This window comes from Chelmon rostratus, chromosome 16 (genome assembly GCF_017976325.1).
Source record: "Chelmon rostratus isolate fCheRos1 chromosome 16, fCheRos1.pri, whole genome shotgun sequence".
Classification (NCBI taxonomy): Eukaryota; Metazoa; Chordata; class Actinopteri; order Chaetodontiformes; family Chaetodontidae; genus Chelmon; species Chelmon rostratus.
Genome location: NC_055673.1, coordinates 15,369,520 through 15,385,826, shown reverse-complemented (window position 1 = coordinate 15,385,826; position 16,307 = coordinate 15,369,520). Strand labels below are relative to the sequence as shown.

The following is a 16,307-nucleotide window of genomic DNA, read 5'->3' as shown; positions in this document are numbered from 1 at the left end:
CTTACTCCACCTTTCTGGAAGTGCCAAAGGCCTCGGGACTGACGCAAGGCAGCGAGATATTAATAAAAATATGCCTGAGTCCAATGGGATTTGACAGTAGCAGCAGGGGTTGTTGCAGGGAGGCGTGTGGTTTGGGGGCTTCAGCAGAGGTTTTAAGTCAAACAGCCCCTTTAATGTGGTGCGACTTTGCCCACTTGAGAGGCTGGTGTGAAGTTACAAGATTGGACCCAACTGGGACGGGGTGATGATGGGTCCAACTGCTGGGACGGCCGTGATGAGGGGAGGCACGCTCAACTGGTACGAGAATCCACAGCAGCGGTGGCCCCTCGCACACTCGCGCTGATGGAGCACACACTTCCTCCACTATATTACAGATCAATGGCTCCTAAAGTGGGGTCACGAAACTGCCACGAGCCCTTAAGGGGATTGCAAAAGCCCCCCTTGTTTTGTTTAATTTCAGATATGGTTTATTCACTGTCTAGAGTTAGCAGAGTTAGAGAACAATGGTATATTTAATTTGTATAATGCATTTCATGATAATCAAACACATGTTACATTAACCAGAGAAAGAATAACAATAGCTGAAAGAAAAAGGGGCATAAATAACCAAATGTATTTAGATGTGCACATATAAAACTGCATTTTTGTATGAAAATGCTTTGACGAGACTTTTCGTCTTCACTGAGGCTAAATACCATTCATTACTATAAATTACTTCCTATTACTTTATGACTTCATTACTATTGCACTGATAAATCTGCAGAGAAATTACTCTGGAATTCGACACTCAATTGCTTTTAATATTTTAGTTTTAATCCTCAGAGCCAACGAAACCCTCAAATTTCATGATCAACATTGGCGAAAAGCAAAAAAATGACAACAACCTTAAAGGCCACTGTGTTCCTGTGTACATGTTGTAATAAAGAAGAGTGAGGTCAATAAATAAGAGAGTAAAGACTTGGAGGGCAGGACAGAGCAAAGCAGGAAGCAGAGAAAGAGATGGAGCGCTGAACGCATAACTGTCAGATTTGTTTAGTCCACAGGGGAACAACATTTGTCAAAACAGGACCTGTCTGTCTAACTATTGCATTGCAGTAGAATGCAATATTACAACACTGCTGAATACTGCCAAAAATGTTTGTGCACAATTCCCAGATTGCCCTAAGTCAGACACACTGAGACTCCTCCCAATATCAAACCGACACAAGCTTTTCAGATTGTTCAATTTCCACCACACCAGCACGGCAAGGACATAAACCCTAACAACGCTACTGCAAAGTATATAAATCCTGCAGCTTGTTGTTCTTTAAGAAATCATGTGCAGAGTCCAGTGCAGATAGAAACTGCATCAAGCTCCAAAAAGGCCAGAAAATAATAAAACTGCACTGGAAACAACTGAGATTATCTAGCCCCAAAAACAAACACTGCCCTTGTTAAGGCAAAAACCCTGAATATGAGGTTAAATGTTAAAAAGGAAAATTTTGCATTCTAAGCCCATTCACCAAACTGCATGCAGCCAGACAAGAAATATAGAAGCTTGACCTCACCAAAACCCCATCTGAAACATGAAGCCTTCTATAAGCCATAGCCTTATACAATAAAGCTCCTGCTGAACCAGACCTCAACCACAAACCCAACCCTCCAGTACTGATCCAGCACTGTCATTCTTTTGTATCCTCCACACACACACACACGCCGCAGCCTTTCCACATGTGTATAATGCTCACATATACAACATGTGCATACACCCGTCAGCTATCTACCTCTCTATCTGCTGCTTCTGCGGGAAGCAAAAATGGCTGCAGGTCAAGCGTCTGCTGCCGCGAGTGCAAACCAATGTGCACGTGTGTGTGTGTGTGCGTGTAATGCGTGTGCACAGTAAACAGCGAGTGTGTGCGTTTACAGATGCGAGGAAAAAAGCACGTGGACAGCCCGCCTCTCTGTTCCTTTCAGCCAGGGACGGGAGGTGGAAGGTGAAAAGAAAACTCGGAGAAAGTGGAGACAGAGAGGGGAAGAGGCACCCGGCCCTGTGGTTTTGGGGGGTTAAACGGCAGAACATGCTCGCACATTAAGAGCCATCTGATCCGCGGCTAACTAGAGAGTCGCGACTCTGTTTGCAAAAGGCCCCGCAGATAGAAAGAGCAAGAAAAAAGAAAAGTCTCTCCTCTCGTCTAACCGCTCCTGCGCTCCTTTCATCCAGATCCAGCAGTGACAGGAGAAGTCATGGCGGATTCCAAATGACTGGCAACCTCTTCTCTCTTTGTCTTTCCACTCAGTTTTATCCTCTACTGTTTATATGGGCACTCCATTGCTAAGTCCCTGCTCATTTGCTCCCAACTCTATCTTTCTTTGTATATTTCTGTTTTTCTTTCGCTGACTTTCCCTTGTCCCCTCATGAAACGACCGTGGCACAGCCCCAGGCCAGACCAACACACTGACTAACATGGGGGGAGCAGGGGAGGAAAGTGAGGCACTTGGGAGTTTCTGTTCTCCCTCAGTTTTTCTTCTGTCTCTTCTCCATCTGATATCACTTCATCTAATGCACATCTTTCCAGTAAACACTCACTTCTCACAACTCTCATGCATGTGAACAGGTCTGCAGGCATTTGTAGAAGTGGTCTGTATGTGTGACGATCAAAAACAATGGCAACACTTTGTTATGTTTCAGGGGTTTTTTATATATTTCTCTATTCCAGTGAGCACATTTAAACTGCACTGTTGTGCACATTAACAGCCGATTGCCCCCTTTTGACCAACTAAGCATTAAGCATTTTTATCAGCTGCTTCCCCAAATATCCTCCTTCCCAAAATGTCCAATATTCAAACACTGACAATTCACAGACTGTCATGCTCAGAAAACCGCATTGTTAATAAAGTCAGATGTACTGCACATATTTCCTCAGAGAGCCATATGGAAAAACTACTGAATTCTACAGCTACAAGATGCATAGCTGTAATCTATCCGTGCGACCACATGGATTTCAGCAGCGGCATAAATTATGGTGCAGTGAAAGAATGGAGTGCTTTAAAAATCCATTATGGAGCTGGTCTTATATGGCAAGCTTCGTATCGAAATATTTTCACGCAGCGTGCAGTTTGCTGCAGCACGTGGTTCTGTGTGTTTCAGAAAAAGGCCGAAATTCTATTTCCCCTGTTTGAATTAGGCTAGAATGTGAGATTATGTGTGTGCATTTCTCGCATTATTTCTAAGCAGTGAGGTGAATGCATCTGACATTAATACCCTTGCAGGTGTATTTCCACATTTGCAGTGATGTGTATGAGCAGACTTGTCAATTATTGGGAAACGCTGCACTGCTGACATTAGAGGCAGCATCAATGTGGGTGGGCTAACACACACATGTGGCAGCGTTGGATTAGGAAGTGGTAGGCCACATCATATTACTACCAAGACGTCTCTATATGGCCTCGCCTGTCTCGTGGGAGCCGTGAAGCCCTCACACCCAATCCTTCCATCCTTTCTCCCCTCCCTCCCTCCCTCCCCTCTCTACCGTTTTCTCAGTGTCATTTGCTATTAGCATCACACCCATCAGTGGGTTTCTTTCCCACCAAAACTGAAGTTTCTTGCATTAAAACTGGCCTCCGGTGGCAGCGTTCAGCTATAATCCAATCTTGAGGGTCAAATGAATGCATGTGGTGCTGCCTTTCATTTCCCTTTGCTTCACTCTTTATTTTTCAGTCACAAACGTGCTGTCATTATAGGGTAGGAAAGAGGAACAAGCTGTCAATCACTGGATGGGCCAATATACCAGATAAGGTGTGACAAAGAAGGAGAAGAACGGTGCTTTTGGATATAAAATTCTGAGAGGCAAACAAGGAGACGAGAGAACGAAGTTTTGTTCATTTTTCGCCTTTTCATACCTGCAACCAACCAAGTTTACTCTTAGGAACAACTGCCCCAAAACCGCAACCTGCAATCATGACTCCCATCATGTAGTTTTGTAAATAGGAAGTATAAGAACCAGAAGAACCAAGTACCTGACAGTGAAAGACGTACTCTGGTGTGGCCTTCTTAAACTTGATGTTCCATACAAGGGCAACACCATCCGGTTCATGAGGAGCATCTTCATTATTGTTATAGGAGGCGACCAGCAACTCAGGATACTGAGAGAGAGAGAGAGGAGGAGAGGGATGAAAAAACAAAGAATACAGCAATGAAGAGAAACAGCTGATCCCAAACATGAATTCAAAATTGTATAAAGCATTTTTCTAATAGTGATACCTAACACCTGTATAACTGGTTCTACGTCTTCAAATTCTGGAAAATTTTTTCCTTCATGCACCGTTGAATTCAATGTGACACACAGAAGACTTTGGGCCTCACCTGAGGGGACCAGTCGAGGCAGGTGATCACGCGATGTTTCGACCAGTGTTCGTCATAGAAGAGTCTGCTGAAGGACAGGCTGGAACCGCTACCCAAGTCTCTGAGAAAAGAAAAGACAGGAGAGGTCACAGTCAAAGGGTCACTTTGTGATCAAACCCAAAGACAGCGGTTTGTCCCAGTCGCATAATGGACATAAATGGGTACCTGCCAAGAAAAAAATGCCTTCTGTCTGCAGGGGTCTATTGTGATCACTGCTGAGGTCCCTTCAATCTGGATATTCACAGAGTGGACTAGCCATAGCAAGTGAGAAGGAAGGCGGGAAGCTTTAAAACCTAAACTTTACTGATTGCTAAACGCAGAATTATATACCATGAGTTTTATTAGAGATACAAATTTACTGAAAGTACAGAACTATAGTGAGATTAAGTTAAAATGGTCTATAAGGACTGAAATGCACCTTGGTTACGACAGTTTAAAAAACAGATTTTTCTGTTTAACAAATTAAGGGAATTGTACAGTATTTGTGATTTAAATAAGACGACAGCTGGACGCTGATGTTGCCATAAAGTTTTTGTGATGTGCTTGATGCCTTGATATAATCCTTAACAGCAGCCATCGGATGATTCACCACATGCCATCTGAGGAATCTGGTGAGAGGACTGTCTGACAGGCTGTTCAGCCAACATGTTGCCTGTGATCACACTAGATCCTATGCAGATTCTTGTCACTGGCCACTTCAGAAAGCTGTATCACCAGTTTACAGACCTTCGGTTGTAGGTGGACTCATGTTTGAGTGTCAATTACAACTAATGCACAGTAATAAGTGTGAATGACCCACTTTGTCTGCAGTACGATGTCAGAATGAATATTAATGAACAAGGTGGTGAAATGTAGGTTATGTTGTTTCAACTTCAACAAATAGCACATCCGTGGAAAAAGAAGAGGCCTGATGTCAAGCACCGTGTGGCCGTGGCCTGTTTTAGACATGATCTCCATTTGACCACAGGCTTGATGCTCCTCTGAGGCTGCAGCGGTCAAAGTTGAAGTGAGCTGGTAAAAGCAGCATTCTTCTATAATAGCAGAGCAGTATTCTAAAACAGCTTTGCACTTATGACTCTTCTAACTTCAACCAACACTTTGATAACCTCCATTTGGAGGCAGCCCTTCAGATGGCAAGACAATGCTCTTTAAGACATGATGGTTGTCAGTTCAGAGGAGTTTTTAACCCCCTGAGAGTGTGACATCAGCAGGAAGACATGTATTTTGAAGAACAAAGCAGCTTCCAGGCCCCTAGAGTGACACAGTGGGCATGAGTCAGTCTGAGCACATTTCTTAGTTTGAGGCATGCAAGTAAACACTCACATGTGCTCTCTCACATGCAAACACAGACTCCTTTCCTCCCTCCCTCCCTCCTCCTCCCGGGCCCTCCCGCCTCCTGCCTGCTCACCCCTCTTTGTCCTCCAGGTCCCGGCCACTGTAGTCGAAGAAGATGTCGCCGTCTTCGGCCAGGGCTCGCTCCATCACCCGGATGCTGCAGTCGAAGAAGTTCTGAAACTCAGAGGAGTGCAGGATCTGCTGCCTCTCCTCCTCCGTCAGCTCCCGCAGCACCGGAAATGAGCCTGGTGGAAGGAAAACAAACATAGATAGAAGACACCAGCATACATTGTTCACAGTGCACCCACAGAACACCTGGGTTTACAACAACTACTTCAATTATTGATTCATCTAACAAATAGTTTCTCAGCTATTGTTTGTGCTATAAAAAGTCAGACAACAGTAAATAATGCCCATCACACTTTCTTAAAGCCCGGATTGATTGTTGAAATCTAACAATTCCTTCCATTGTACGACTAGTCCAAAGATATTACGCTTGTGAAAATTATGAGATAAAGAAAGGCAGCGAAACATAGCCGGTGAAAGTATGTTTGGTCTTTTTTCTTGAATATTGACTTAGATGAGCAATTGATTACCAAAGTACTTTATTTCTGACAAAGTTTCTTCCAGTCAGTTATGCCAAAAAAGCAACTTTTGCCTTTCTCTCCTTTAAAATGTAATATATTTGTATTAAATTTAATCTCCACAATGTTGGCACAGGCCATTCTTAAAAAATTTAGCTTGCTAAAACATCAAGATATTGATATATGTTATAACTATGTTTCCTTTGATGAAGCATATACTGTTTGTTACATTTAGTTATTATTTAATTAAATCTAATAGTACATTTCTGTAAATACTATGTGATGTGACCTGTAAAGCAGAGGTATGTTTCTGTTTTGAAATAGTGTTTTCTCTCAATCCCTGTTCATGAGCCTCAAACTGAGAACTGTCTGTTTATTCTATTCATCTGACATTGTGACGATCTACTTCCAACAACTGACAACAGCACACACGTCTTACTGCTTCTGACTGTATGCAGTGCAAAGCATAGAAAGATGACAGCGTGTGCTACGGATGTCAGATTAACATTCACTTCATCTCTATCAAAACCAGAATCACTTCCAGGACACAATAAACTACAAACAGTTCCTAATGCATCTTTTTTAATAAAACCCTACGGTAAGAACTTCATAAACAAGAGAAAAACAAAGCCCTCTGAGCGACCCGCCTCCCTTTGAACGTAATGGCTGCACAGCACGGCGTCCGGTTTTTGAAGTCACTGTCCCCAAGCACACATGCGATTTTACACACACAGGCACGCACAGACACACACATATCGACCTTTACCCTGCCTCTTGACTTTGATCCCCTCCATCTCTTTGTATTTCTTACGAGTTGTCAGAAAAGACCAAGTGAATCGAGAGGCAGAGATCAAAGGCCAGACCTTCTAATAGGCCAGGATGAAGAGGAGACGGATGACTGTGTGTTTATGAGTGTGTGTGTGTGTGTGCATGCATCTGTCTGTGTGTGTGTTTGACTCACACTCGGTACAGTCAGGGTTGTGTATGCCTGGGAATATGAATATGTCTGTCCATCTGTGTGTCTAGCATTTTTACGCAACCTCTCTCCATATTTTACTACATGAGCCCTCAACATGCACACACACTCACACGCACACACTCTCCATTTCTCCTCACTTTGAAGTGTGGTCATGGGGTCAAGTGACAGGTTTTTAATCAGCGCTGACCCCCACATGCCATGGAGCTGATAGGCTGGACCCGCCTTAACCCTCCACCCTTCCATCTGATACACCCACTGCCTGGATGTGGGTGTCACACACAAGTGACCGTGTTTCGTGACAGTTTGGCCAACAGCATGTGAGAAGTCGAGGGAGGAAGGAGATCGGCGGATAAAGAATGGGAAGTTTTGTGTTTGACACAACCGTTACACACAAATGAAGCTAATTAATGGAGGAGGAAACGTACTGATTCAAGAAAACTTCATTAACGAGGTGTTCAAGGATCACTGAAATGATTATAGCTGACCATTTTCACTCTGCCATCATCCCTCCATCCTTTGTACCTTCTTTGGTTTCCCTGTTGTCATCATCATCCTGCTGCTCCGACTCAGGGCCCGGCTTCGCCTCCATCATCTCCTCATCTTCCTCTTCCTCCTCTACTGAGAGAGAGTAAAAAAAAAAAGGAAGAAGGAGAGAGAGAGAGAGAGAGCACTCATGTTAATCAACAGCTGTTCCAATTTTCCTCGACCTCCCGCTGTGCACTGCCTTCCCCCCCTTCTAACCAAAATAATCATTCCCAGACATGCACCGGTACACCTGACTAACTAACATTTGGTCCAAATGGGTTTCATTTGCAAACACACGCACTCATATTTGCAATTTTTTTTTAGAAAGTACAAAAATGTGAAGCATAAATGCTGCAGAATCTGTTACTGTTGCCTGTGCTTAGTAAGTATACATTGTCATGGGAAAAGCAGAACAGACACGAGCCTGTGCCCGCTTCTGTGCTGTTGCTGCAGCATGTGCTCACATGGTCCGCATGTGTGGACATATTGGTCACTCTGCACGCAAATCACACACACACACACAGACAGCAGGAAATGTCAGAGTTGTGTGTGCTCTCCTCTTTTTCTCTCACCTTTGACCCCCATGCAAAGAGATCCAGTGATGTGTGTGTGCATGTGTGTGTATAAGGGGATTCCCTCTGCATTCCCTCCAATCAGGCTCTGCAATTACGCTTGACTCTCCAGGATTTATTGTAAGTGTGTGTAGTGTGTGTGTGTGTGTGTGTGTTGGGGAGGGTTACTGTCAACACAGGCACCTGCTTGTCAGCTACTGGCCCCCACCCCCCACCCCTCAGGGTATGTGTTGGTAACCCTCGCCGTCTGGCCTCTCAGAAGACCTCTTAACACTCTGACACCGTGACCAGACACCTGTGGTCTGCCAACACACACACTCTACACACACACGTACAATCTGTCTTTTCTCTCTCTCTCTCTCAAACACACACACACACACACACACACACACACACACCCGGGGCCCTCGCCTGCAGTGCCAGGGGTGGCGAGGGGTTAACTGGCGCAGGGTCAAGCTGACAACAGTCGCTTAGTCCAGTGGGAGGAAGTGACTACATCACACCCTCAGACGTGTCATGTCTCTCTCTCAGACACACACACACACACACACACACATCAGGGTGTGTTTAACTCAGCTGGAGTATGGCCTGGGGCACTGTTAAAACCACTTGCTCTAGGGCCGCTCTTGCACCGGATGAACTGTCTGTTTCTACTAAGCTTTTGATGAACTCACTGCTGCTCTTTAAAAGCTACAAATGTGATTGTAATCGGTGGAGCACTTACGTGATTTTACTATTACGATAACAATCATTTCCTGCCTCGTTTTATTCATTCTTTACGGCTCCCTGGTACATCCTTCTCTCGCCCTGTCTTTGTGTTTTCTTTTGTTTTTTTACGTCCAAGTTTTGAAAGTTTTTGATATATGACTTAAATTTTCATACTTTGTGTATATAATAAATGACTGAGCTACATCAAACACATGGCGGTGAGGTGCAGGCCAAGTCGGTGGTTAACAGCCAGCTGTAGTGATCCAAACACCAGTGACCCACCAGTATGGAGGAGAGACCAGAGAGGACCAGACAGGCAGACTGCCAGACTAGCTCCGTGTCTGAGCTGCCAAAACAGACAAGCTGCAGAGACAAAGCACATGAACACCCTTCTATCAGGCCCTTTTGTCTCTGCTTCCATGCTTCATTTCTCTCTGATGTTGTTTTGTTTTTTCGTCATCCCCTCTGCAAACTGCGGCCATTAATCTGCAAAGGCTTCAGGATGGGGTCCTGCTAACCAGCGTTGGAAAAGATACATTACACACAACTTCACTATTCTATTCTATTTTCTTGACCTTACGTGACCGGTCCGGTGGTTGGAATGTGTGGCGATGAGGATGGGAGGAGCGTGAGTGGAGGAGAGAGACCACATTGAGGAGCAGTCAAACTGTCAACCCCCGGGACCACAGGACTCTGGAGCAAGGCAGCGTGATTCATGGCCTATGGGTTACCTCACTGAGGGGAGACGGTCCAATTCCCGCATGAGGATACTGCTGATGTCGCTGCCAGTGGCCATGCATCAAGTTGTTCTGTCAAAGTCCTGTACCAAAAATATCCCGGATATTTCCTTTGAATGGAAATTTTCGGAGATACATTTCTGTGTGTGCTCAAAGTAAATCAAAAGCTATATTGCGGTAAATGATACTGGAAGGCAAGACTCGTGGGTTAGAAATGATAATATGAAACTTCATGTAAAACGTACATGCAAACACACACGGGAGCACCGCAGGGCTTCCTGTTGAGTTGCAAAAGAAGCAGGGAAGGGAAATCAAAAGAGACAATCTTCCACAGTTTGAGTGTGTCTGCCTGCTACCCTGCAAGTATCAGCACACTTTCTTGTTTCCACCTCATTCGAGTCACGGGATGCTTTCTCTTTCCACCTGCCGCTTAATACCGCTCCTCTCTGCAGGACAACAGGTTAACTGGTATCCTCCCCCTCGCCGCAGACGGGGGTCCACCTTGATGAAACTCCACTTGGGGGCCCCCGTTTTGGCCGGCTACACACCCGGGGTAATGATATCCTCGGTAGCCCGGGGCCACCGCATCTGGCTGCCTCAATCTTCCCCTGGCTGCTTACTCATGCTGACCGGGCCCAGTCAATTCAGTGCAGCCCAGCAGGTATGTGGACACAGTGTGGAGATACTAACACAAGTACACACAAATGTGTAAAGGCGTTTGTAAATGCACATGCACGCGCACACACACACGCAGGCAGGGGCATGTCTACACGCGTCTGAATCAGTGAAATTGTTTGGAAGCACAGAAATATTACACTCTTGAAACAAGAATGGAAGTAACAGCAAAACCTAACATAGTCTCTCATATTCTCTGTCAGACTCTCCCTAAGTATTATGCTAGAAACTGGCCAATACGCTGTCAGTTAGGGCTGGCACAATAATTCAGTATTATCGTAAATATCTGGGATGCACCGATCAATATCAGTGCAAATACTATAACATCTGTCAGAGCACTTCTTTGTTAATATCATTATAAAATTTTTACTGAGTCCGACAGCTGACTCAGGTTTCTTGTTATTTAACTGTGACAAAACAATGATTCCATTAAATTATCTATATACAGTTTTTAAATCTGGGGAAAAAGGAGTAGTGGTATCAGATAAGTACTGGGTATTGGCAGATACTTTGAGTTGATTCTTGTGTAACAAAATTCTGCTCAAAAGGAATCATACCAAGCAAATCCTAATTAAAAAGGAGCAAAAAGAGAGACTGAGGTTTTTGTGTTACATGCGTGAACAGTTTTGTAGAGCTGCAACTGATGATTATTTTTATTTTTGAGTAATCTGCTGATTATTTTCTCAATTAATCATTTGCTCTTGAAGTAAATAAATAAATCAATAAAGTACAAATGCCAGACTCCATGGTGACATCTTCAGATTGCTTGTTTTGTCCGACCAACAGCCAAACCTATTCAGCATTGCTATCATTACTGTCAGAACAGCAAATATTCACATTATAAAAGCTGGATCCACTGAATCTCATTTTTACTTTTACTCTAACGATTAAGCAATTAAAAAAACAGTAGCTGATTTTCTGCTAAACAATGAATTGCTCTACAATTTGTGCAATTGTATTAAACAAATTATGGATTCCTTTATATTAAATTCTGCCACGTTGGAAAAATAGACTTATTAATGTCTACTAATAACTACTGTAACACAGTAATGTAGTTTGACTCCGTTCTTCTGTCCTTTTTGCATATCAAATATCATATACAGTAAAAGACAATTCTCTTCTGTTGTTTATGCAACACAGCTGCTACCTCTAAAGTATAATATTCAAAAAATTAATAATCTTACAATCTTATACGTTCTTATACACTGACAGGACCTGTCTCTCTTTCAAAAATCCTCTTAATTAGTTAAGGTAGCTAGCAATTACAATGCAACTAGCAACTATATTGAGACTAATTGACACTTTATCATCATGTTTTCTGTGCATGAGGCTCTTGTTAGCCAGTAGAGGCATCATTATTGCTTTTATGGACTTAGAGAAGAGTGAAATACTTCATGTGAGAGTAATGGGCTGATCTGTTTGTGGAATAAAGAAAACATAGTCTTAATGAAGGCTGATACACCGCTGAGAGTTTCATTAGCTTAAACATCTTGTATTATTTCACAGTAGGCAGCTACTATCGCGCATGTGGAGAGGAGAGTTTGAAAGATACTGACGGCATATAAAAAGATGAACGCCACTGTCTCCTGCTTCCCCTTCGGCTGGTGCACAAAGCCCACCGGCACGGTGTGTCACGGCAATGATGTGCTAGCATGTGTTCTGTTTGGTAGGGATCAAAGCGTGAGCAAACCTTTTATTCTGATACCAATTCACAGTACGTGCTAGTGTGCTGAAATGTGTTAGCGCATGCTTGGAGCGACTGGCATAGTTATCAAAGAGAACTGTGTGTGTGTGGAGGGGAGGGGAGGATGAGACCGGGCCCAAAGTTTGTCATCGACTACTTTGTGGTGGCAGGGCTGCAGACTTATCATAGCAGTATGGAGGTGACTACTAAACTGAGTCACACACAATCGAAGTTGACAGTACTCATAATTTTTATAGATCTCTATTGTATTAATCACAAAGAAAGAGAGATACTGATATGACAGAGAGGAGGCGGCGGAAACACAAGACCAGGATTTTGGGGGATCCCCCGCACTGGGAATAACCCTATAACTTTATATACACATTCATATAAGCACACACATGCACACTCAACCACACACACACACACATACTGAGAGAGTTCGCAGGGGTTCTGGGAGGTTGGCTGTCGAGCAGACCACAACACAAGCACTATGCAGAGGAGTAGGAGGATGCCGACATGACTTGAAAGGCCCCTCTAATGTGGCCCTGGCACGACAAACACACACACACGCACACATGCATTAACTTCACTGAAAACAACTCTTATTGTTAGAGGAAGACTGAGCACACACTGCATCCACTTCACCTCTGCATACATTACAAATGACCTGAGGCATCAGGGGAATTTTCTCACTTTTATTTGTCCCACCTCCAGTAACATAATCCTTGTTATCCAAGTACCAAAAAAAGAAGATTTATATAACCACAATGATTTTATAGGACTGAAATAATAATAGAGGTCACAGATAAGATGACGCAATTCTACAATGAATAAAATGTGATACGACAGGCCTACAGGAAATTTCTCTTGCCACACAAGATATTATTCTTGGCACCAACCACAATGACTTTTTTTTAAAGATGCGTATCTATGAGATGATTCTGCACAAATGTAGCAAACAGTATAATCTCTACTCTAAATACATAAATCAGACAGCAACACTGGGAAAGCAGTTCTGTGGCTCTTCTCAATCCTTAGAGGTTCTCGCACCATTTGGCTCGACAGCTTGAGTCTTTTTGCTTTGGGATATTAAAGGAGAAACATCATGTTTTCCGCCATATGGAACAAACCATCCTGAGTGGAAAGCCAAAGATTAAAATACACACTGCTCAGCCTTATTTTTCATGATTTTGACAGTTAGAGCAGTCATGCTCTGTGCACGCCTTGCAGCCACTCACAACTGTCTTGTTGAACTAAGACAGATTGCCAGATTTTGTTAATACTTAGCTGGACTCACGCAAAACTCTTCACTTTCTGAACACAGAGAAACACTGGTAACACTTTGGGGACCTCTGTCAGTCAGGTTGGACAGTAAATTGATGGGTAAGTAAGTCGAACAGATCGTTTGCTGAGAGGTGAGAGGGCGGTCCAACCTGCTGAAGAATCTCACCGATCTGTAGATGGTCAAGACAGACAGGCGAGGCTGTACAAAAACAATACAGCATGAACTATGTGCATCAGTCCACTGTTGCAACTTCTTGCACGTAAAATGTATTCGCACAAAGTCAGTCAGATGTTGAGTAATTGTTTGTAAAAATACTTTTTTCCCCAAGGGAGCGGTCTAAGGTTTATTTAGGTTGAAGCAGAAAATGTCGGCTGCTGATCATCCTTTACACTCTTTTACTCCAGTTTGTTAATGTTATTCCAGGTTGGGTTCTTTTTTTTTTTTTTTGGTTTTAGTAGAAAATAATATTTAAAATTCATCATGGTTCATCAAGTCATGATTACCACAGTAGGGGTAAAAGTATTCGCCACATACACACACATTAGCAGCAGGACCTGATGTAAAACTGGTGAGGCTAAAACCCGCAGGATGATTCAGATTAATTCATCTCTTCACCACACTTCCCCACACTGATCAAACATTGTGCGTGTGTGTGTGTTCAAGTCTATGTTCACCCGAGTCCACACCGTACGCACACATGCATGCCCACACATAATCAACTTTCGTTAATGCAGCCCATTCAGGCCTTTGGGGGTCTGCGGCCAACTCTGCTGTGTGCTGTGGGTGCAGTCTGAGTAGATTCTCTCGCCATCTCTTTCGCTCTCTCTCAGTCTCACCCCGGCCTCCCCTTCCTAGCAGTGCCACCCAGGCTTGGCTCCGACCCAGACCCACATCTTTAAACTGAGCCATCATGCCACGCCACGCTCTGAGCCCGGCCGCAAGGCCCTGATTAAAACCCATGACTTCAAACTTTCCAAACTGTCAAAAACCCCGTCAGGGAGAGAGAGAGAGAGAGACAGACCGACAGAAAGAAACAGTCTTACATAAAATCGCCGCTGTGGCATCGACTCACTTCTCAACACGTCATCTGAGCTGGGATTTGTGTCACTCAGAAACAGGGCTTCGTGCATCTCTATGTGTGTGTTTGTGTGTGTGTGTGTGGCTCAGATAGAGATTGGTGTTTGCCACTTGGATGACGATGGTGTTTCATTTCGTTTTAATGAGAGACGGACAGACAGATGGGACAAACAGGCCTGATCGGCCTGCTGAGGGTTGATGCTTGGGGTTGTATCCTTCTCGACTGCAGTAAAATAGACAAAATTATTCACAGCACCTCGGCAGCACCGTCAAATAGATATATACAAACCCATACTCGGCTCAGTACCTACAGTATATGAGTGAAAGAAAGCACTGCCCCTCAGTCTGGTGGGATTCTGTCAATCAAATGAGGACTTTAAAAGCCAACACATGTTTGTTGTAAAACTGTTACTTTATAATTCCAATAATTTTATTTGATCTGATACTCATTTCTAATAAAAATCTGTGAGCTGTTTGGTTGGTGAGACTTTAACAGAGTCCTCAAGTTAATGTGCCAAGAGTGCTCCCTGCTGGAGACTTGCAGAATAGCACGCGACTGCAGCCAAACACCAAACCAGCATGGTTATCAAATTTCACTTCAATCAACTGTCAAGCCATAAACTGTGACAATGATCTGGAAATTTAAGGATTGAATCGGTTGCAACCAGAAACAAAGTAAGCGGATTTGAACGACAGTTGAATTTCATTTCCAGGTTTGACTGGATGAATAATTGAAAACAAACTTCTTATGTTTATATGTTTAATTGACCGCCTCTGTTGAAAACCTCGGTCTGTGAAATGTTTAAACTGACAGTATGAAACAGTCAAATGGCACAAATGTGACTAATAAAGGGTTAACACACATCAAACTGAAACAACTAAAGTGAAGCAGGGCTATGAGCTGCAGGCTAGCTGTGGCAGTGAACCGCTACCCTCTCAAATGAAAACCCCTGGAGAGGCGAAGGGATCTTGGAGTACAAGGGAGACCACCCAGGCAAACGTTCAAGACCCACTGTTGTTTTACACATGTATAAAAAATGCAGCAAAGAGGGGGAAGGGCGGGACACACGTCAAAAAGTCAAATTCAACAAAATGTGAGCGAGAAGGAGAACAGTCGAACAGGGAAAAAAGGGACACATGAAACTGTATTCCTACTCATCTCAAGCACTCATCAGATGGCAAATATTATTTCGGATGATGGCCATTTTGCCAAGGAGAGAGAGAAAGCCGGAGGGAGGGAGATGAAGAAGGGGTTCATGTACCTTATTATACGGTGGTCGTAGGGGAAAATTGCAATCATCTGTGACTCACTTGGAATACCTTACGCACTGTGAAAGACATTATTTTTCTCTAATATCAAAAGTTTTTTCTGAGTTTTGACTGCCGTGGCCGTTTTGGCAGAAACCGCTTGGGACCCTGCATCAATTTTGGGGGTGAAACGGGAGTGAAGGCTGCGCCCTTTTGAGGGCAATGATGATGAAAGCCAAACTCAGTTGTTTTATGAAGGGAGAAAGTGAGAAATGCTGGCCGATTATGTGTGTCTGCAGGGAAAAGACGAGGGGGGATCATAGCGGCAAAAACCGAGGCTGATCTGGAGTGTTAGTTTATGTGTGAACAAGCCTGCACGCTGGGTTTAAATAGTATGTCTCGAGGCTGCTACCTCGAGACAATCACTCGTTCAAAAGTCCAGAGGACACCAAACATAAAAAGAGTGGAACACATTCAAAAGTAAAACAACTCAGTACATTTTGTTCAGAGTCCT

The 16,307-nt window shown here is 43.7% G+C and overlaps 1 protein-coding gene across 8 annotated transcripts in view; it reads right to left on the bottom strand.

Moving 5' to 3' along the window:
• The window catches only part of LOC121619358 (cytoplasmic dynein 1 intermediate chain 1), a 48,231-nt gene that overhangs the window by 19,690 nt on the left and 12,234 nt on the right, over positions 1 to 16,307 (bottom strand). For all 8 annotated transcript variants that reach the window (XM_041955017.1, XM_041955013.1, XM_041955015.1 and 5 more), the window contains 4 exons: positions 7,802 to 7,894; positions 5,790 to 5,961; positions 4,343 to 4,442; positions 3,997 to 4,122 (listed from right to left, as the gene is read on the bottom strand). In XM_041955017.1, coding sequence (XP_041810951.1) covers positions 3,997 to 4,122; positions 4,343 to 4,442; positions 5,790 to 5,961; positions 7,802 to 7,894 — 491 coding nt within the window. The remainder of the gene's footprint in view (positions 1 to 3,996; positions 4,123 to 4,342; positions 4,443 to 5,789; positions 5,962 to 7,801; positions 7,895 to 16,307) is intronic.